At 46.4% G+C, this 22,387-nt stretch overlaps 1 protein-coding gene across 1 annotated transcript in view; it reads left to right on the top strand.

Annotated features, from left to right (window-relative positions):
* Nucleotides 1–6,493: 6,493 nt before the first annotated feature.
* Nucleotides 6,494–22,387, top strand: part of PPP1R13B (protein phosphatase 1 regulatory subunit 13B) — a gene marked incomplete at both ends in the record, with an annotated part of 57,485 nt that continues 41,591 nt past the window's right edge. The window contains 2 exons of the mRNA XM_080708137.1: nt 6,494–6,641; nt 14,348–14,467. Of these exons, the coding sequence (XP_080564263.1) occupies nt 6,494–6,641; nt 14,348–14,467 (268 nt within the window). The remainder of the gene's footprint in view (nt 6,642–14,347; nt 14,468–22,387) is intronic.

Below are 22,387 nucleotides of genomic sequence, written 5' to 3'. Positions count from 1 at the left end.
AACTTTTTATTTTTATTTTTATTTTTGGTGGTACTGGGGATAGAACCCAGGGGCCCTCTGCCTCTGGGCTACACTCCCAGACCTATTTTATATTTTATTTGGAGACAGGGTCTCTTAAGCCAGCTGAGGCTGGCTTCGAACCTGCGCGATCCTCCTGTCTCCGCCTCCCAAGCGCGGGGATGACAAGCGTGCCCACCACGCCCGGCCTGACTAACTTTTAAATATGCTTTTCTCGGTGCATTGTAGTCTCACCCCATAATGGAAGTCGTGCTGACAGTGACGTCGTGCACACGGCACTCGGTGCCCTCCCACCTCCCCGTCTCCCCCCTTCCCAGATTGACGTTGTATATTCACAAAGGGACCCGTAGTCAGTGGTAGGAATTCCACTAATGACCCTCACTGCCCCTTCCGCAGACCACCTCCCTGGCTCCACTGAGGCTTCTCCTCCATTTTCTGGCGTCCCTCTGATGTCCAGTTACTCCCTCGCTTGTGCACGTTAGAGAAAACACACGAGCCTTCGCTTTCTGTCACACATATTTTCAGAATTGTTTTCTTCTCTCTGATGTGGACTCACTCAGTGATTAGAAGGGAGAAAGTACCAGTCATTGTTTTATGAAGGCCTTGAAGAAGAAAAGACAGACAAGAACCTCCCTTTGCAATTCAGAAAACCTGCTCTGAAGGACATTTTATATACAACTGGGAAGGCTTACTGAGTACCTGCTGCGTGCTCTTAGCTAGACTTCCCGCTCTCGACAAGTGTGCGTCCTGGTGGAGACGGGCGAGTGAATGAACACCACAGCCCATTGGTGGGGCCGGGCGTGGTGGGGCACTACCACCTGAGTTGACTGGCCGGGGAAAGCTCCCCTCCCTGGTGTGTGCTAAAAGAAGCCGTGCAAGCGGCTGTGGGCAAGTCTAGCAGAATGGCTCATGCGGTAAAATTGAGCCCAGGGGCCTTAGCTCAGAAGGGGATAGCTCAGAAGCTATCCCCCAGCCCTATTTTATTCTTTATTTTGAAACAGGGTCTAAGTTGCAGAGAGGCTCACTAATTGCTGAGGCTGGCCTCAAACCTGCCATCCTCCTATCTCAGCCTTCCAAGTACTGAGATTACAAGTAGGCACCACCATGCCCAGCTCTAAAAGGTATCTCACGCGTGGCATGTGCTGGGCCTCTCTTGCGGCCCAGAGATGAACGAGAGCAGCTTCTCTAGCTCGTCACAGCAAAACCAGTGGCAGGGGGCTCCAGTGTCTTGTTCTAGGGTATTTGCACTATATAGTTTTTATTTCCTTTTCTGAAAGTCTTACAGATTGTACTTATTTACCTACTGATTTAGTGGTGGTGGGAGGTAAACCCAGGGGCAGTCTACCTCTGAGCTATACCCTAGCATTTGTGTATTTGGTATTGGGGTGTGAACCCAGGGGCATTACACTTCTCAGCTATACTCTCAGCTCTGTTTTATCTTTTTTTTTTTTTTTTTAATGTACTGTGGATTGAACCCAGAGCGATTCTACCAAGCTACAGTCCAGCCCAAATTTTATCTTATTTGGAAACAGGATCTCACGAGGTTGCTGAAAGCTTCGCTAGATTGCCAGGCTGACTCTAAACCTCCGCTCCTCCTCTCTCAGCCTTCTAGGTACTGGCATTACAAATGTGTGCCACTGTGCCTGGCTTATCTTTTTTATTTTGAAACAGGATCTCACCAAGTTGCAAAAGGCCTCATTAAGTTGCTGAGGTTGGCCAGAAACTTGTGATCCTCTGGTCTCAGCCTCCCAAATACTGGGATTATGAGCATGCACCACCATCCCGGCTTCCCCGGCCTACTTATTTATTTATGGTGGTACTGGGGATGGAACCCAGGGGCATTCTACCTCTGAGCTATACCCCCAGCCCTATTTTTTATTCTTTATTTTGAAACAAGGTCTCACTGAGCTGCAAAGGGCCTCACTAAGTAGCTGAGGCTGTGTGTGAACTGTGATCCCCTCCTGTCTCAGCCTCCCAAATGCTGGGATTACAAACGTGTACCACCACGCCCAGCTTACTTATTTATTTTTGAAATAGGGTCTTGTTAAATTGCTGAGAGTCTTGTTATATTGCTGAGGCTATCCATGAACTTGCCATCCACCTGTCTCAGCCTCCCAACACTGAGATTACAGTAATGCGCCACCATGCCTGATTTGAGATCTATATCTATCCATCTATCTATCTATCTATCTATCTATCTATCTATCTATCTATCTATCTATATTTGGTACTGGGGATAGAACCCAGGGGCATTCTACCTCCAAGGTACACCTCCAGCCCTGTCTTTTAGTGTTTTTTGAAACAGAGTCTCACTGAGTTGTAAAGGGCCTCACTAAGCTGAGGCTGTCCATGAACCACAATCTTTCAGTCTCAGCCTCCTGAATGCTAGGATTACAAGCATGTGCCACCATACCTGCCTGAGATATACTTTATTTATTTATTTATTTATTTATTATTTATTTATTTTTGTGGTACTAGGGATGGAACCCAAGGGCCTTCTACCTCCAGGCCATACTCCCAGACCTATTTTATATTTTATTTGGAAACAGGGTCTCTTAAGCCAGCTGAGGCTGGCTTTGAACCTGTGTGATCCTCCTGTCTCAGCCTCCCAAGCGTGGAGATTACAAGCGTGCGCCACCACGCCCGGGTGAGATATACCACTTATACCATAAAATTCTCCTACTTTGGGCAACAATAAAATAAATGTGTATACATGAGGAAGAATATATTGTAGTTGTTTCAGATGTAATTGTTACGTCATTATTTTTGGACTTCTTTGACCTGGACCCTTGAATTACCTATTTTGTTCCAAATTCTATAGATTCCAGCATCATTCATTAGGTAGTTACCTCCATTTTTAAAAAATAAATGCCGGGCATGGTGGCCCATGTTTGTAATCCAAGGATTTGGGAGGCTGAGATAAAAGAATCGCAGAAGTTCAGCCTCAGCAATTTATTGAGGCCTCCACAAATTAGACCCTGTTTCAAAATAAAAGAATCATATAGGGCTGGGAGTATAGCTCCAGAGTTAGAATGCCCCTGGGTTTAATTCCCAGTATCACAAAAAATAAAAATAAATCTCATGGTGATTCACACTTGTACTCTCAGTATTTGGGAGGCTGAGACAGGATGATCACAGGTTCGTGGCCAGCCTCAGCTACTTAGTGAGGCCCTCCACAACTGTTTCAAAATCAAGAATAAAAAATAGGACGAGGGGTTGCCAGGCGAGGTGGCGCACGCTTGTAATCCCAGCATTCTGGAGCCTGAGACAGGGGGATCACGGTTCACGGACAGCCTCAGCTACTTAGTGAGGCCCTCTGCAACTTAGACCCTCTTTCAAAAATAAAGAATAAAAAAAAATAGGGCTAGGGGTGTAGCTCGGAGGTTGAATGCCCCTGGTGGGTTCCATCTGCAGACCCCCCCACACACAAAAAAATAGGGTGGCGGGGTATAGATCGAAGTAGAATGCCCCTGGGTTTCATCTCTAGTACCACAAAAAATGTATGTATAAATAAAATCAATTATTCTTACAGCTTAGTGAGTAGAGATAGCTGTTTAATTTCTTTTTTGTTTTTTTAAGTAAGGAGATTAATACTGAGTAATAATGGTATAGTAGTAAGACACACGAGTAATACATCAAGAGAGAATAGGGAAGAGTACAGGCGCTCCCCCTGAAGTTTTGATGAGCACATAAGTCTGGAGAGTCCATGGGGCATACAGTCAAAGGTCTGTGCCAGATCCCAGTAAATGCCCCAGTCCTCAGACTTCAAAATGCCAGGCGAGGCGGCACACGCCTGTGACTCAGAAGGCTAAGGCAGGGGGACTGCAAGTTTAAGGCCAGTCTCAACAGCTCGGCAAGAGCCTGTCTCAAATGAATGACGAGGGCTGGGGATGTAGCTCGGGGCAGCGCAGCCCGGCCTTCAGTCCCCAGAACGAAAACGTCCTTATTCTTACTACCATGACTACTGCTAGCTTACCAGGTGCGTGTTCTCCAGACCGTAGCCAGACCTTCCTAAAACGCCAGTTGTACTACATCAGCTATCTGTTGGGGTCTCTTGGTTGCCTGCCCATCTTGCCTGGTCAAGGCTGAGTCTTCCAAGCCCTACATGGTCAGCGCGCACCGGCCCCTGCCCCTTGGACTTGCTGTTACCGCTGCCTGGACGGTCTGTCCAGGCACTCACAAAGCTTGCTTACTTGGTTCTTTCATGGCTCTGCTAAAATGCCACCTTTTCTAGGAGACCTTCTCTCTAACCAGACCCTGTTTCAAAAATTAAAAAAACTAAAAATAGGGCTGGGTTGTAGCTCGGAGGTACAATGCCCTTGGGTTCACTGGTATCGCAAAAAAAAAAAAAAAAAAAAAAAAGCAGTGTCCTATAAACATCTTTCTTTCTTTCTTTCTTTCTTTCTTTCTCTTTTTTTTTTTTTTTTTTTGTGGTATTAGGGATGGAAGCCAGGGGCTTTCTAGCTCTAGGTTATACTCCCAGACCTATTTTATATTTTATTTGTAAACAGCGTCTCACTAAGTTGCTGAGCGCCTCATTAAGTAGCCAAGGCTGGCTTCGAACCTGTGCGATCCTCCTGTCTCAGCCTCCCAAGCGCTGGGATTACAAGTGTGCGTCACCACGCCTGGCTCTAATTTTATTTGTTAAAATAATTTTTTTTAATTTTTTTAATTTTTTATTTTTTTTGGTAGTACTGGGGTTCCTGGAAGCCCTTCTTCCTCCGGGCTACACTCCCAGACCTATTTTATATTTTTGAAACAGGGTCTCTTACGCCAGCGCGGCTGGCTTCGAACCTGCGCGATCCTCCTGTCTCCGCCTCCCAAGCGCGGGGATTACAAGCGTGCGCCACCACGCCCGGCAAAATAATTTTTATAAGCAGAGTGTGGTGGTGCACGCTTATAATTCCTGTACGTGGGAGGCTGAGACAGGAGGATCGCAGGTTGAAAGCTAGCCTTAGCTTCTTAGTGAGACTCTGTTTCAAAATAAAGAATAAAAAACCGGGGTGGGCCTGCAGCTCGGAGATAGAATGTCCCTGGGTTCAATCCCCAGTAGTACCGCAAAAAAAAAATTATGTAAAATAGAAATATGGGGGTTAAGGTTGGTGATAGAGTGCATGTATTAAGCCTGAGGCCCTGGATTCAATCCCCAGCACCAAAAAAAGAAAAAGGGTATACAAAAGATAAATAATGTTTATCTGATTACGTGTATATATTTCCTCAGTTCTTGGGCCTGGTGGGAATTCTGTCTTTTGTGTATCATTCCTAGAGTCAGCTAAATTTTACTGTGCCTACTCTGTGCCAGATACTGACTAAGCAACAGGAAACTAAAGATTGGACAGCAGATTGACTGGAAAGCCTATTCTAGTGAGGAAGAAGAGGCTGTTAATGTCACGGAAGTGAGGGACTGAAGATGTGAGGAGAGGTGGGTCACAAGCAAGGAGGAAGGGAAGGGAGAGTTGCAGAGATGCCCGCTGGGAGCTGAACTTTACAGTGAATGGGAGTTGACAGTCGAACAGGCAGGGGCCTTGGGCGGAGGGCAGAGAACTAAGGGAGGGGCTCAGCGAAGGGCCGGGACCTGGGAGGCTAGGGTCTGTAGTTCTTCCTGTTGTTTAGGTTCTCAGAGTGCATTCTGTAGAGATTCCCTGAGGGGAAAACAGAGACTGGACGCCGCATTAGACTGAGAAGAAAGAGACCCGCTTCTGTTTATACAGAGGGTTTTGAGAAGGGCGGCCTTGGGCGGCAGGGGCCCGCTGTGACTTCGCTGGTGTACACTTAGGAACCCGTGGCAGTGGTGCAGAAGCAGCTCCAGGGCCCGGCGAGCGTGGCCAGGCAACGGGGCCTGGCAGGGCATTCCCAGAGGGAAGTTAACAGTGGAGTAAAAGGGAGAACAGTTAGGACACTCGCAGGGTTTGTTTCTGACCCTTGATGAAAGATTGAACAGATATACTTTGTAATACTTTCTGATAAAAGAAAATCTTTGGTTTAAGTTGTACTTTGGGGTTTGTTTTTTTTGGGGGGGATGAAACAGGGTCTCTTAAGCCAGCGGAGGCTGGCTTCGAACCTGCGCGATCCTCCTGTCTCAGCCTCCCAAGTGCGGGGATTACAAGCGTGCACCACCACGCCCGGCTTGTGCTGACTTTTTTTTTTTTTTTTTTTTTTTTTTGGTGGTGGTACTGGGGTTCCTGGAAGCCCTTCTACCTCCGGGCTACACTCCCAGACCTCTTTTTACATTTTTTTATATTTGGAAACAGGGTCTCCTAAGCCAGCGTGCGCGGCTGGCTTCGAACCTGCGCGATCCTCCTGTCTCAGCCTCCCAAGCGCGGGGATTACAGGCGTGCCCATGAACTTTAGAAGCAGCTAGTTTCCAGAAACGTATCCTGCAGGCATTTGGGAAAGGAGATATTGGAAGGAGGACTTTAAATGTAATCTTTATAAAAAGTAAGCTAAATTGTAGCTTTCATCTTTTCTCTTACAGATGATACTGACCGTGTTCTTGAGCAACAACGAACAGATTTTAACAGAAGTTCCTATAACACCAGAAACGACCTGCCGAGATGTTGTAGAGTTTTGCAAGGAACCCGGAGAAGGGAGCTGTCATCTGGCTGAGGTGTGGCGGGGAAATGGTATGTGTTAAGTTGCCACTCAGTGTCTGTCAGCTTGGAAAATACTGTGGTATTTCAAGGAACTGCGTAAGTGAAGCAGTTCTGCCACGCGGGGCAGGCCTTTCAAGGTGGTATTTGTAAAGTAACATGTGGCTTCACGCTTCCCGCGGTCACTCCAGGCAGGCAAGGAAGGCAGACCCGCTTTGCGCGGCCCTCTCGACACCACCCACCAACGCAGACGCGTGCAGGCCTCTGGGCTCAGCTCTGCCTGCTGTGTGGAGCAGCTCTTCTTCCTCTCTTGGCAGTGTCGTAAAGGCAGAAACGTGTCTCCCACATAAACCTGTAAAGAGCGAGGCCTCCATAATAACACGGAGAAGGTGACAGTCCTGGTCTTTTTTTTTTTTTTTTTTGTGCTGGGGCTGGAACCCAGGGCATTCTACCTCCAAGCTACACCCCCAGCCTCATTTTTATTCTTGATTTTGAAACAGGGTCTCACTAAGTTGCAGAGGGCCTCACTAAGTTAGCTGAGGCTGGCTGTGAATCTGGATTCTCCTGTTTCAGCCTCCCAAGTACTAGGATTATAAGCGTGTGCCACTGTGTCCGGCTTAAAATCCTGGGTCTTAATCTTAGAGTCCTAAATCCTGGGATTATAGCTTTGTGTAAAGTGGTACTTAGAGCCAGCTGTGGTGGCCCACACTTGTAATCCCAGTACTTGGGAGGCTGAGACCAGAGGGTTGCAGGTTCAAGGACAGCCTTAGCAAGTAGTAAGACTCTCATCAACCTACTGAGACCCTGTTTCAAAATAAAAAATAAAATAAGCCGGGCGTGGTGGTGCACGCTTGTAATCCCCGCGCTTGGGAGTCAGAGACAGGAGGATCGCGCAGGTTCAAAGCCAGCCGCGCGCGCTGGCTTAGGAGACCCTGTTTCCAAATAAAAATGTAAAAATAGGTCTGGGAGTGTAGGCCGGAGGTAGAAGGGCTTCCAGGAACCCCAGTACCACCAAAAAATAAAATAAAATTGGATTCGGGGTATAGCTCAGAGGTAGAATGCTCTTGAGTACCACAATCCTCAGTACCATATATACCCACAAAGTGGTACTTAGAGTAAGTTTTTTGCTTAACTTCATTAATTTAAAATATACAATTTAAGCAGGGCGTGGTGGCGCACACTTGTAATCCCTGCGCTTGGGAGGCAGAGACAGGAGGATCGCGTAGGTTGGAAGCCAGCCATGCTGGCTTAAAAGACCCTGTTTCCAAATTTAAAAATAAATAAATAAATAAAAGGTCTCAGAGTGTAGCCTGGAGGTAGAAGGAGAATCCCAAGTTCAAGACCAGCCCAGGCAACCAGGCTACTTAGACCCCCCTACCCCCACCCCCACACAAGGTCCAGGGACATAGCTCAGTGCTAGAGTACTTGCCTAGCATTTGTGACCCTGGGTTCAATCCCTGGGAACCCGCCCCCCCCAAAGCATTTTAAAACCAACTACCCAAACTCAAGAAACTAGAAAAAGGAAATAAAACTAAAGAAAATGGAAGGAAATAAATATTAAATCAGAAGTGAAAGAATGTTTGAGAGTCAATAAAACCAAAAGTTGTTTTCTTGAAATAATTAATAAAATAGACAAGCAGATTAAGATTAGAAATTAATTAGGAAAAAAGAGAAAAGCCACAAATAAGAAAAAGAATGTAAAGGTACAGTAAATAATTTTGAAAACTAACATACTATGAGTAACTCATAACTTTAATAACTGATGAAATATAAATGAAAATTATCAAGATTCATTGAAAAAGTATTTATCAAGCACCCATTCTATGCCAGTCATAGTGTTTGGTGCTTGGAGCTGTATTAGTCAATGTAGTCAATGAAGAGCCAAGATTTGTGTCCCAAGGACCTTGTCTTTCTAGGGAGGTAGAGGTATCTGTGATAAAGTGTGCAGTATACTGGAGAGTGATAAATGCTTTGAGAAGAAAATAATAGGCCAGGAATATTGCCTTTGCTTAAAGTGAATAAAGAAAGAGGAAACTTAAAACGTGTAAAATAAATTGAATCTGTGATTGTTTGTGCTCCCAAGGACTCCAGCCCCAGATGGTTGGACAGGCAGTTTTTCACTTCAAAGAACAAATAATCCCTACCTTATATAAAAACTTTCAGAAAATAGAAAAAGAGATAGCTACTCAGTATTTTCTGAGATCAGTGTAATTTCTACACCAAATTTCTAAAGTAGAATACAAGAAAAGTATGGGCCAACCTTAATTTGAACATAGATGCAAAAATCCTGACAGCTAATCCAGTTCAACAGCACATTGAGAAATCAAGACCAGCTGGGCAGGGCGGCGCAGGTTTGTAATTCCAGTACTTGGAGGTGAGAGGATTGTAGGTTCAAGGCCAACCTCGCCTACTTAGTGAGATTCTGTTTCAAAATAAAGAATAAGAAATAGAGCTGGGAATGTAGCTTGAAGGTAGAATGGCCATGGGTTCAATCCCCAGTACCACCACCAAAAAAAAAAAATCAAGACCAAGTAAAGTCTACTCTGAGGAGGGAATGCAAGAGACTCCAAGTCAAGTATGTTAATAAGCTACATTAGGAAAAAGAGCATCATTGCATTTTTTTTTTTTTTTGTGGTACTAGGGTAGAACCCAGGGGATTTCTACTTCTGGGCTACACTCCCAGACCTATTTACTTTATTTGGAAACAGGGTCTCACTAAGTTGATGAGAGTCTCACTCTGTAGCTGAGGCTGGCTTTGAACCTGTGCGATCCTCGTGTCTCAGCCTCCCAAGCGCAGGGTTTACAAGTGTGTGCCACCACGCCTAGCTGCAATTTTGATAAAGTTAAATGCCCTTTATGATAACTATTAGCAAACTGGAATAGAGGAAACTTCTGTAATTCACTAAATACGCGCTTTCAGAAGCCTTCAGCAAAATTTATACTTAGACTGGGCGTGGTGGCGCACGCTTGTAATCCCAGCATTCGGGAACGGACCGCAGATTGCGGTTCGCGGACAGCCTCAGCTACTTAGTGAGGCCCTTCCCAACTCAGTGAGACCCTGTTTCAAAATAAAAGAATAAAAATTAGGGCAGGGTGTGTAGCTCGGAGGTCAAATGCCCCTGGGTTCCATCCCCAGACCTGCAAAAAAAATTTTTTTAATTTATACTTGGCCCTGAACTGTGGAAGCGTACTCATTAAAGTCAGGAAGAAGAGGATGCGCGCTTCGGTTTCTGTTGAGTGCTGTCCCTCCAGCAGGGTAACAGGAGCAAGAGCTGGAGAGGAGGAGAGGAAGAGCCGGGACTGTCCATATTTGTGAACGTAGAAAGACAAGCCGGGTGGTGCATGTTTATCACCTCAGTGTTTGGAGGCTGGAGCAGGACGGCTGCAGATTTAAGCTCCGCCTCAACAACTCAGCGAGACCCAGAGCAGCTTAGCGAGACCCTGTCACAAAATAAAAAAGGCCGGGGAACGGCCGGGTGTGGTGCGGCACGTCTGCAGTCCCTGTACTGGGAAGGCAGGCGGGAAGACCACAGGTCTGAGGACAGCCTTAGCAATGTAGCAGGACTCTCAGCAACCTAGTGAGACCCTGTTTGAAAACAAGAAAATAAAAAGGGCCGGGGGTTGAGCTCAGAGGTACAGTGTCCCGGATTCTGAGTAGTGCACACACGTGCGTGTGCACACACACGAGCACAGGCTGAGGAAGTAGCTCAGAGGTAGAAAGCCTCTGGGCTCAACCTCCAGTATCAAACAGACAAAACCAGATGAACTCAGTAAACCAAAGAGGCCATGTTCCAGCCAGGCGTAGTGGCGCACACTGGTAATCTTCCCAGCACTTGAGAGGCTGAGACAGGAGGATCTTGTTTCGAGGACAGCCTCAGATATTACTTAGTGAGGCCATTTGCAACTCAGAGACCCTGTTTCAAAATAAAGAATAAAAGATAGGGCTGGGGGTGGTCTCACTGAGTTGCAGAGGGCCGCATTAAGTAGCTGAGGCTGTCCGCGAACCACCATCCTCCGGTTTTAGCCTACCGAATGCTGGGATTACAAGCATGCGCCACCACGCCCAGCTGAGAATCCTACCTTTTTTTTTTTTTTTTTTTTCTTTTTTGTGGTACTTGGGTTCCTGGAAGCCCTTCCACCTCCGGGCTACACTCCCAGACCTATTTTTTTATATTTTTATTTGGAAACAGGGTCTCTTAAGCCAGCACGGCTGGCTTCGATCCTGCGCGATCCTCCTGTCTCTGCCTCCCAAGCGTGGGAATTACAAGTGTGCGCCACCATGCCTGGCAGAATGCTACCTTTTAAAAAAAAATATCTTAAGTTGCTCCTAAAATATATATGAGAGCAAAGGGCTGTGAAATTCCAAAATACTTTTGAAACTAAGCCATATGGAGAGGAATTGCCCTACCAGACAGTAAAACTTACTGAGCAATGGTAATTACAACATGGCTCAGCATGGGCATTGCTCAGTAGTCGGCAGGACAGAAGAGACATCTCAGGAAAATCCTGTGCACAGGTGAAATCCTGACCCACACAGAGCTGGCATTTAAGTGTCTTGCCAGGCGCGGTGCCGCACGCTTGTAATCCCAGCATTCAGGAGGCAGAGACGGGAGGATGGCAGTTTGTGGGCAGCCTCAGCTACTACTTACTAGTAGCCCTCTGCAACTCAGTGAGACCCTGTTTCAAACATAAAAAGGATTAAAAAATGGGGCTGGGGATGTAGCTCAGAGGTAAAACGCCCTTGGGTTCCATCCATAGTACCGAAAAAAAAAAGTATCTTTGTGAAAGAATGGACAATTCAGTAGGTGATGCTGGACGATTGATTATTCAGGTGGAAGAAGGAAAAGCAGGTCTTTACTGTATACACAGGAATAAATTCCCTATGGTCAGAAAACAGATACTTTATAGAAATATCATAAGAGAACATCTTTTTGACCTTGGAGTAGAGAAAGGTTTTCTTTTGTTTGTTATTTTTTGTTTGTGTTTGCGGTACTGGGAATTGAACCCAGGAACATTGTACTCCAAGCTACACCCCCCAGCCCTATTTTTTAATTTTTATTATTTTGGGGGGTTCTGGGGATGGAACCCAGGGGCGTTCGACCTCCAAGCTACACCCCCTACCCTATTTTTCGCTCTTTATTTTGAAATCGGGTCTCACTGAGTTGCAGAGGGCCTCACAAAGTATCTAAGGCTGTCCGCGAACTGAGATCCTCTGATTTCAGCCTCTCGAATGCTGAGATTACAAGCGTGAACCACCATGCCCGGCTTCCTATTTTTTTTAAGTCTTTTTTATTTCATTTTATTTTATTTTGGTAGTACTGGGGATGGAACCAAAGGGCATTCTGCCTCTGAGGTATACCCCCAACCCTAATTTTTTATTCTTTATTTTGAAACAAGGTCTCACTGAGTTGCAAAGGGCCTCACTAAGTAGTAGCTGAGGCTTTCCTCGAACCTCGATCCTCCTGTCTCAGCCTCCCAAATGCTGGGATTACAAGCATATGCCACCACGCCTAGTCTTAGTCTTTTTATTTGTGAAACGGTCTCACTGAGTTGCAAAGGGCCTCGCTAAGTAGCTGAGGCTGTCTGTGAACTGCCATCCTCCATTCTCAGCCTCCCAAATGCTGGGATTACAATCATGTGCCACCACTCCCAGCAAGAAAGGTTTATTGTACAAAAACTCACAGTACCTGGATGTGATGGCACGCACCTGTAGTCTCTGCTACTAGGGAGCCTGAGGCAGGAAGATTGTTTAATCCTGGTGTTCAGAACCAGCCTAGGTAACATAGTGAGACCCAGTATCAAAAACAAAAACTCAAACAAAAAGACTGATAATTGCTTATACTCAAAAATTTAAGGTTTTGAGCTGGGTGTAGTGGTGCACACTTGTAATCTTAGCATTTGGGAGGCTGAGACAGGAGGATCGCGGTTCACGGACAGCCTCAGCTACTTAGGGAGGCCCTTTGCAACTTAGTGAGACCCTGTTCCAAAGTAAAGAATAAAAAATAGGATAAGGGGTGTAGCTCAGCGGTCAAATGTTCCTGGGTTCCATCCCCAGACCCGCCAAAACAAAAAAAAATTAAGGTTTTGTTCAAAAAAGATACCAGTAAAATTATTAAAAGGTAAGTATATTGTCAATATATGTAACCAACTCAGGACTAATGTCTAGACAATAAAGAACTTCCATTAGCTAAGAGACAACTCATATTTTAACTGACTCAAGAGTATCTGAGACAGTTCACAGAGAAGGAAAATGGAGTGCATTGTAAACATAAAATTGGCACTTTAAAATTAACAACTGCACTAGTACTCTTCTCAAGTAATTGGTAAAGAGAGAATCTGTTCATGAGCTTTGTGTTTTTCTTCTGTGGTACTGGGGATTGAACTCAGGGCATCTCACGTGCTCGTCAAACAAGAACTGCGCTATAACCCAGCCTTTTTGACTTTTTATTCTGAGACAGGACAGGGTTCTCTTAAATTTCTGAGGCTATTTCAAACTTGGAATGCTCCTGCCTCAACCTTCTGTGTACCTGGGATTACAGGCTTGTACCACTGTACCCTGCCCTGTGTAAGATTTCCTTTTTTTTTTCTTTTTTTCTTTTTTCTGGTGCGTGGTACTGAAAATTGAACCGGGTTGGGGTGCGGAGGGGATCAACTTCTGAGCTATATGTCAGCCCTATTTTATTTTTATTTTTTGTGGTACAGGGGATGGAACCCAAGGGCCTTCTACTTCCAGGCTACACCCCAGACCTATTTTATATTTTATTTAGAAACAGGGTCTCACTAAGTTTCTGAGAGCCTCACTAAGCTTCTGAGGCTGGTTTCAAATCTGCAATTCTCCTGTCTCAGCCTCCTAAGTACTGGGATTACAAGTGTGCGCCACCATGCCCAGCCTATTTTATTTTAAACAGGGCTTGCTGTATTGCTGAAGGCAAACTAAATTGCTGAGACTGGCCTTGAACCTTTGGCTTTGATCCTCCTGTCTCGGCCTCCCAAGTACTGGATTTACAGGTGCCATGCCTGACTTAATTTTTTTTTTTTTTTTTTTTTGGTGTGTGTGTGTGGTACTTGGGGTGGAACCCAGAGGCTTTCTACCACCGGGCTATACTCCCAGCCCTATTTTATATTTTATTTTGAAACAGGGTCTCACTAAGTTGCTGAGAGCCTCACTACGTAGCTGAGGCTGGCTTCGAACCTGTGTCATCCTGTCTCAGCCTCCCAAGCGTGGGGATGACAAGCGTGCGCCACCACGCCTGACAATCTTTTCTTTTTAAAAAATATCTTAAATACATCTAGTTGTATAGAATTTGCTTTTTGTTCTTAACTTGGTAAAGTTGGTCTCTGCAAGTGCTGTCAGGCATTCACAGTAATGTGACTGAGATGCCAGGAAGCGCCCTGGTCAGCCTGGGTGTGCCTGACTGCCCTGAGGGCACGGTGTGGCAGATTTGATCCTAACCCCTTTCCCTGGAGCATGGAGGGGCACCGCTTTGTGATAAGTAAGGATTATAAGGGCAGGTGTTCCTTGATTCCGACTTCATGTTGCCAAACCGCCCTACGTGTATTGCTGGTGTTGCCTAGTTATTTCCCACTCATTCCTTTTCCGCATTAAGAAGTTACAGTTCGGAGCGTGGCGTGCTCTTGAGCTCTGCCGTGTGCGTGGCGTGCCCTGGCGTGGGCCGGTCACTGTCCCCCTGGCTGCGCGGTCTCTCTCTCTGATGAGTAAGGTGCGGTCTCTCTCCTAGAGCGGCCCATCCCCTCGGATCACATGATGTACGAGCACTTGCTGAAGTGGGGACCCCGCAGGGAAGACGTGAAGTTCTTCCTTCGACACGAGGACTCCCCAGCGGAGAGCGGTGAGCAAGGTAGAGATGATGCTTCCCTCCTTTACTCACGGTTGTCTTACAGGTTAATTGAGAAAAATTGGAAGAGATGATAAAGTAAACTGCAGGGAATACCGACGGCGAGAGGAAGAGCTGGGTGTCGGGGTGCTCTGAGTGCTGGGACCGCGAGCTCCTGAGGTGCGCCGCACCTGCGGGCAGCAGCTCCTGCTCCTTCCCAGTGAACGCACGCAGGCATAGAGGGCTTCCTGTGTAAAGGATTGTCTTAATAGCAACAGATGGATCTTTGAGATTTTAAAATCAAACTACAAAATGAGTAGAAAATTTCTGGGAGATGTTTTATTTTTGGAGCAGACCAGCATTAAATCATGAAGACAACTGGGCATGGTGGCGCACGCTTGTAATCCCAGTGCTTGGGAGGCTGAGACAGGAGGATCGCACAGGTTCAAAGCCAGCCTCAGCTAGTTAGTGAGGCGCTCAGCAACTTAGACCCTGTTTCCAAATAAAGTATAAAATAGGTCTGGGAGTGTAGGCCGGAGGTAGAAAAGCCCCTGGGATCCATCCCTAGTACCACAAAAAAAAAAAAAAAAAAATCATGAAGACAAAACTGGAAAATGAATTACTTAAAACAAAAACAAAGCTGGATGTGGTGGTGCACGCTTGTAATCTCAGCATTTGGGAGGCTGAGACTGGAGGATTGTGGTTCGTGGACGGCCTCAGCTACTTAGTGAGGCCATTTACAATTCAGTGAGACCCTGTTCCCAAATGAAGAATAAATAATAGGACTGGGGGTGGAACTCAGAGGTAGAATGACCCGGGGTTTCCATTCCCAGTACTGCAAAAAACAAAAAAACAACAAAAAAAGATTGCCCGCCCATAACTATTCTAAGCAAGTCAAAAGACAAATTGTGAACCAGGAGACAGCATGTATGCTCATATTACCAGCTTTGCTGTACTTTCCAAGCAAAGATCTTCCTAAAGATTAATAAGAAAGCCAGGCATGTGGTGCGTATCTGTAACCCAGCTTTGGAAGGAAGGCTGAAACAAGAGGATTGCAGGTTCAAAGATAGCTTCAGCAGCTTACTGAGACTCAGCAATTCAGTGACCATTTCAAAATAAAAAGGGTGGTAGCTCAGCAGTAGGATGCCCCCTGGTCCTAGAGCATATGAAAAGATGCCCAGCTTTACCATTCATTCATTCATTCATTCATTCATTCATTCATTCATGTGGTGCTGGGGATTGAACTCAGGGGTATTCTACCTCTGAGCTACACCCTCAGCCTGATTTTATTTCTTATTTGGAAACAGTCTCACTAAGTTGTGGAGGGCCTCACTAAGTAGCTGAGGCTGGCCACAAACCCGGGATCCTCCTATCTCAGCCTCCCAAATACTGGGATTTTAAGCATTTGCCATCACACCCATCTTATTTTTATTTTAATGTGCTTTTATTGGTGCATTATATTCTCACATCATAAGGTAAATCATGTTGACATCGACATATATGTATATAGCACCTGGGGCCCTCTCTTTTATTTTGACACAGGGTATAACTAAGTTGTGGAAGGCCTCACTAAATTGCTGAGGCTGGCCACAAACCGGTAATCCTCCTGTCTCAGCCTCCCAAGTACTAGGATTACAGCATTATAATTTAAAAAATGCAGGGATAGCTGCACTGAGATCCTGCGTTTTCTTCCTCTTGGTGGCATGGATTATCCTCTTTAATAGCACAGTCAGTACTGAGCAGGGTGTTGAGACGCGGGCATGCTTAGCATTGCTGGGGAGGTCTGCTGTCACCTTCTGTAGAGGGCAGTTTGGCAGTACCCATTACAAAGGTATAAAGCCTTACAACAACAGCCTCACTTCAGAGACTCAACCCTATGCTCTGCGTAGATGCATACAAAACGATGTGTGCACAGGGTGACTCATGGAGCGTTGCTGGTAGGGACGACCTAGCATGGAATTCAGGCTGAATGGTTACAGGCCGTCCACACAGTGGATGCTCTGCAGCCTTAGCGGCGAAGAAGCCCCGGGCCTGGGCCTGGCCCTCTCCCAGTTGTGTTCATGGAAGAAGTCACGGGCAAGACAGTGCCACACTGCCGGTGACAGGAGTGGTGATGAGTATGTGCAGTCGCCGTGTCTTCAGAGGGCGTGCAGGAAGCTAGGAACCTCGTTAGCCTGCGCGCGGGCAGCAGGAACCTTTTGTTCCTTTTGAAGTTTGAACCATGGTGAGTATACACCTATTATATAAATATTTACTTACTTACCGTGGTACTGGAGATTGAACCCAGGAATGTTTTACCTCTGAGCTAAACCTCCCACCCTATTTTATTCATTTATTTTAAATTTATTATTATTATTATTATTATTATTATTATTATTATTATTATTATTTGCAGTACTGGGGATGGAACCCAGGGGCATTCTACTTCCAAGCTACACTCCCAGCCCTATTTAGTCTTATTTTTTAAGCAGGGTCACGAGTTGCAGAGGGCCTCACTAAATAGCTAAGGCTGTCCACAAACCACGAACCTCTGGTCTCTGCTGCCTAAATGTTGGGATTACAAGTGTGTGCCACCAGGCCCGGCTCCCTAATTTATTTTTTATTTGGAAACAGTCTTGCAAAGCTACTGAGAGCCTAAATTGCTGAGGCTGGCCATGAATCTTCAATCCTCCTATTTTAGCGTGCCAAGTACTGGGATTATAGGTATGCACCACTAGGCCCAGCTGTGTGCACATCTATTTTTTAAAATTAAAATGTAAAGAAAATGAACTGGGCGTGGCTCGCCTTGTATGAGCACGCTTGTAATCCCAGCTTTTGGGAAGCTGAGACAGGAGGATCGCGGTTCGTGGACAGCCTCAGCTACTTAGTGAGGCCCTTTGCAACTCAGTGAGACCCGGTTTCAAAATAAAGAATAAAAAATAGGAACCCAGGCGTGGTGGCGCACGCTTGTAATCCCAGCATTTGGGAGGCTGAGACTGGAGGATGGCGGCTCGCGGACAGCCTCAGCTACTTAGTGAGGCCCTCTGCAACTTAGTGAGACCCTGTTTCAAAATAAAGAATAAAAAATAGGGCTGGGGGTGCAGCTCTGAGGTAGAATGCCTCTGGGTTCCATCTCCAGTACCGCAAAAAATAAATAAATTTTAAAAATATAAGGGAATTTTTGACACGTACACAATATAGAATTGAGACCCTTATTATTTAACAATGAATATGATTGCTTTTGGTTTAAAAATGTAAAATAAGCACCAAGGACATTCCTTTGTTGAAAGTTTATTTTTTGCAAGTTATCTTTCTTTATACACACACACACACACACACACACACACACACACACACACACACACATATTTTTTTTTGCGGGTCTGGGAATGCAACCCAGGGGCGTTTGACCTCTGAGCTACACGCCCTGCCCTATTTTTTATTCTTTATTTTGAAACTGGGTCTCAGTGTTGCAGAGGGCCTCACTAAGTAGCTGAGGCCGTCCGTGAACCACAATCCTCCGGTCTCAGCCTCCCCAATGCTGGGATGACAAGCGTGGGCCACCACGCCCGGCTTTCTTTCTTTATATTATATATTAAAGGAAAATGTGCCCCTAGGTAGAGATGTCAGTTTTAAAATTATCCTCCCACAGCTGTACAAATTATTATGATGCTGTCTTTACAATGCGCCAGTACATTTGGGTTTTTTTGTTTCCTTTTTGTTTGTAGTACTGGGGATGTAACTCAGGGGCATTCTACCTCTGAGCTCCACCCCCAGCCCTATTTTTTATTCTTTATTTTGAAACAGGGTCTCATTAAGTTGTAGAAGGCCTCACTAAGTAGCTGAGGCTGGCTGCGAGCCGCGATCCTCCTGTCTCAGCCTCCCAAGTACTAGGATTACAAATGTGCACCACCATGCCCGGGCTACATCTGGGTTTTGATCCCAAAGCTTCTGACTGTCTGGAGTGAGGACCCCGAGGCTCCAGGCCCAGCACTACATTCATTTTACTTCAGACAGGCTTCTTCTTTGGGAAACGCCCCAAGAAAGAGCCCTGAAAGCTGGGGTGAGGGTGCTATTCTAGCACTAAGAAGTTACTTTAACTGCCCGAGGTCCCCAAATATGTATAGGCTGGTGTATACACAGCCTTGTCTTGGGAGGGGTTTCCTGACTTTAGTGGTCCTTATAGAGAGCGTGCGGCTCACGAGGGAGGCAGCAGCTGCGGGCAGGTGGACCTCCACCGTCGCGCCCTCTGCTGCTGTCCATACACCAAGACGAGGGTCCAGGGTGGCCGTGCCGTGTGCCGTGGACACTAGCGCGCTGTGCAATGGGCAGGGCAGTGCGATGGGCAAGGCAGTGAGCCTGCTGAAGGAGGCGGCGTGGCTTTGAAGGAGAGAGGGTGTGGAGGGGAGTGCAGGGATCCCTGGAGGATGTCCCAGGGGCTGAGCGAGGTGTGGTGGGGAGCGCCTCCTCCACTCAAGCCAGCGCTGGGAGAGCCAGCGCATCCCTGCTCAGCCTGCTGCCCACACTCCAGCTCCGCCGGCCCGCAGCGCCTCCACCTCGTCCCTTGCCCCTCCTGGCTGAGGGCGCCTCACCCCTGCCGGCCCTGCTCACGGACTTGCCTCTCCAGCTGTGCCCAGGCTCAGGTGTGGGCCAGGACTTGTGCTTCCCGCTGGGGTTGAGGCACTTGTTTCTGGCCCGTGTTAATGAAAGAAGTCCTCACATGAGTGTTCCTGATGTAGAACTGCAGGCCGCAGCAGTAAGACATCCCTCAGCCTAAAGGGCAGGAGCCCTCCTTCCATCTGGAAGAGCGCGGAGGAGAGTCTGGAAGGGTGTGGCCGGGCTTGCAGGTGTGGACCAGACCAGGGGTGCGCAGCCATGGCAGACCCCGGGCACACAGGGGCCCTTGCAGGGCTTCGCACCCCGTGCTGGGGTGCGCGGTGCCCGGCAGTCGTGCTGGGGCTAGTGAGAAGTACCGCGCAGTGCTTGGGAGGAGCTCGAGCGTGGGAAAGTGTCCACGAAATGTCAGTTTGTCCTTTGTTATTCTGACTGCAATGCGGGACCGTTAACTCTGCCTTCTGGTTAAAAGTAAAGTGGTACTTGTAGATATTTAATGTGATATGTTCGTAGTGTTCTGATTTCTTGGTAGTTTTCTCTGGAAGATGTAGCATTTGGATAATATTAGCCTGAATACCGTACTCCTCGAAAATAGTAAAAAAAATAAGAATTCACCCTGTATAGTGATAGATGCCATAGGTTTGCGGTTTGATAATTTTTTCCATTGTCCTTTAAGGCCTTTTGGACACTGCGTTCTTACCCGGCCTCCTCCCTCCCTCTGTCAGCTGCATCACGTATCTTTTTCCCCTCTACGCACCTTTTTTTGCGCTCTTGAGGGCACTGTCACCTCCGCGGGGATGCATATTTAAGATGAAACCATACATCTATAATGTGTTTTTTCTTCAAACCTTCCAAAGTAATAGAAAATAAATAAGCTGGGCATGGTGGTACACACTTGTAATCCCAGTACCTGGGAGGCTGAGACAGGAGGACCTCAAGTTCGAGGATAGTCTTGACGACATAGTGAGGCTCTCAGCAACCTAGTGAGACCCTGGTTCAAACTGAAGACATAGTATTGGGTGTAGCTCAGAGGTAGAGCTCCCCTGGATTCAGTCCCCCAGTCCCCAGTACCACAAGAAGAAAGGAAGGAAGTAGTTTGTTTTTATTTTTATTTTTTCCAAGCAGTACGTCCACGATCCCTGAGGTGTGTGCTGTCTGCTCATTCTCCGTGGCGCGCTCTGCAGACCTGGGTACTGCAGGCTCTTAGCCACGTTTATTTTTATTTATTTTGCAGGTCTGGGGGTGAAACACAGGGGAATTCGACCTCCGAGCCACACCCCTGCCCTATTGTTTTTTATTATTCTTTCTTTTGAAACGGTCTCACTGAGTCGCAGAGGGCCTCACTGAGTAGCTGAGGCTGGCCACAACCGTGACGCTCCAGTTCCAGCCTCCCGAGGGCTGGGATTGCAAAATGACCACCACGCCCGGCTCTCTCCAGGCTTCATTTTGTCCAAAGAAGGTGACTGAAATTGAGTTTTACAAGTAAGATTGATGGTCCCCTCCCCCTTCTTTTGGCCAGGCTTGGTGGCACACCAAGTACACGTCCTAATCCTTATACTTGGGAGGTTGAGATAGGAAGATCACGGGTTCGAAGCCAGCCCCAGCAAATTAGTGAGGCTGTCAGCAACTTAACAAGACCCTGCTTCCAAATGAAAACTAAGAGAGGGCTGGGAATGTAGCTCGGGGGAAGAGTGCCCTTGGACTCGAGCCCCAGCACTACAGAATAAATAATAGATTGCCTTTTTTAAATAGAATTTTTAGTTTTTATAGAACAAAGGGGCATTCATAAGATCTCCAAATTTGTGAAGATAAGTTTTTTGCATCCATTTTCATTACTCATTAATTCTATTTTAGTCTCTTTTAAAATACTAAAACCTTATCTCGTTTTTGTTTTTTGATGGTAATAGGGATTAATTAATTAATTTTTGTGTGTGTGGTCCTGGGGATGGAACCCAGGGGCCTTTACATCCGGGCTACACCCCTGACCTATTTTATATTTTTTTATTTTGTTTTTGTTTTGTTTTGTGGGTCTGGGAATGGAACCCAGGGGCATTTGACCTCCGAGCTACACCCCCTGCCCTATATTTTATTCTTTATTTTGAAACAGGGTCTCACTGAGTTGCAGAGGGCCTCACTAAGTAGCTGAGGCTGGCCGCGAACCGCGATCCTCTAGTTTCAGCCTCTCAAATGCTGGGATTACAAGCGTGCGCCACCACGCCCGGCTTATTTTTTTATTTTGAAACAGGGTCTCACTAAATTGCTGAGAGCCTCGCTAAGTAACGGAGGCTGGCTCGAACCTGTGCTATCCCCCCCTTTCTCAGCCTCCCAAGTACTGAGATTACAAGTGTGTACCACCACACCCAGCTGGTATTAGGGATTAAACCCAGGGTTATTTCCTGAGCCACACTCCCAGCTCTTCTTAGTTTTATTTTGAAACAGGGTCTCACTGAGTTGCAGGGGGCCTCGCTAAGTCGCTGCGATCCGCCTATCTCAGCTTCACATACTGGGATTATAGGCATGCATTACCACAACTGACTATGAAAGCTTTTTTGGATTTTGTTTTCTTCACGGCATTGGGGATGGAACCCAGGGGCAGTCTACCTCCGAGCTATACCCCAGCTCTATTTTTTATTCTTTATTTTGAAACAGGGTCTGACGAGGTTGCAGAGGGCCTCACTAAGTAGCTGAGGCTGTTTCATGATCCTCCTGTTTCAGCCTCCCAAGTATTGGGAAATTTTTTTCAACTATGATAAAATACACCATGTAAAATTTATCGTCTTTGTCATTTTAAGTATTAAAAGCATTTGACAAATCAACTTCACGGTTCTGAGATAGGAGGTAAAAAGAAAGAATTTCATTTAAATAATTTCATATATATATTAAAGATTGCCGGGCGTGGTGGTGCACGCTTGTAATCCCCGCGCTTGGGAGGCAGAGACAGGAGGATCGTGCAGGTTCGAAGCCAGCCGTGCGCGCTGGCTTAGGAGACCCTGTTTCCAAATAAAAATGTAAAAATAGGTCTGGGAGTGTAGGCCGGAGGTAGAAGGGCTTCCAGGAACCCCAGTACCACCAAAAAAAAAATAGGGGTGTGTGTGTGTGTGTGTGTGTGTGTGTGTGTGTGTATTAAAGATTAATTGCAAAACTTTGTTTTTGTGGTCCTGGGGATGGAACCCAGGGGCTTTCTACCTCTGGGCTACACACCCAGACCTATTTTATATTTTGTTTGGAAACAGGGTCTCAAACCCACATGATCCTCCTGTCTCAGCCTCCCAAATACTGGGATTACAAGCACACACCACCATGCCTGGCTGGAAAACATTTTCTCAATAGTATTAATAAGTCTTGAATTTT

Source organism: Muscardinus avellanarius (assembly GCF_963383645.1).
Source record: "Muscardinus avellanarius genome assembly, chromosome: 12".
Lineage (NCBI taxonomy): Eukaryota > Metazoa > Chordata > Mammalia > Rodentia > Gliridae > Muscardinus > Muscardinus avellanarius.
Note: the sequence above shows the minus strand (reverse complement) of the source record. Positions and strands in the feature narration are given on the sequence as shown.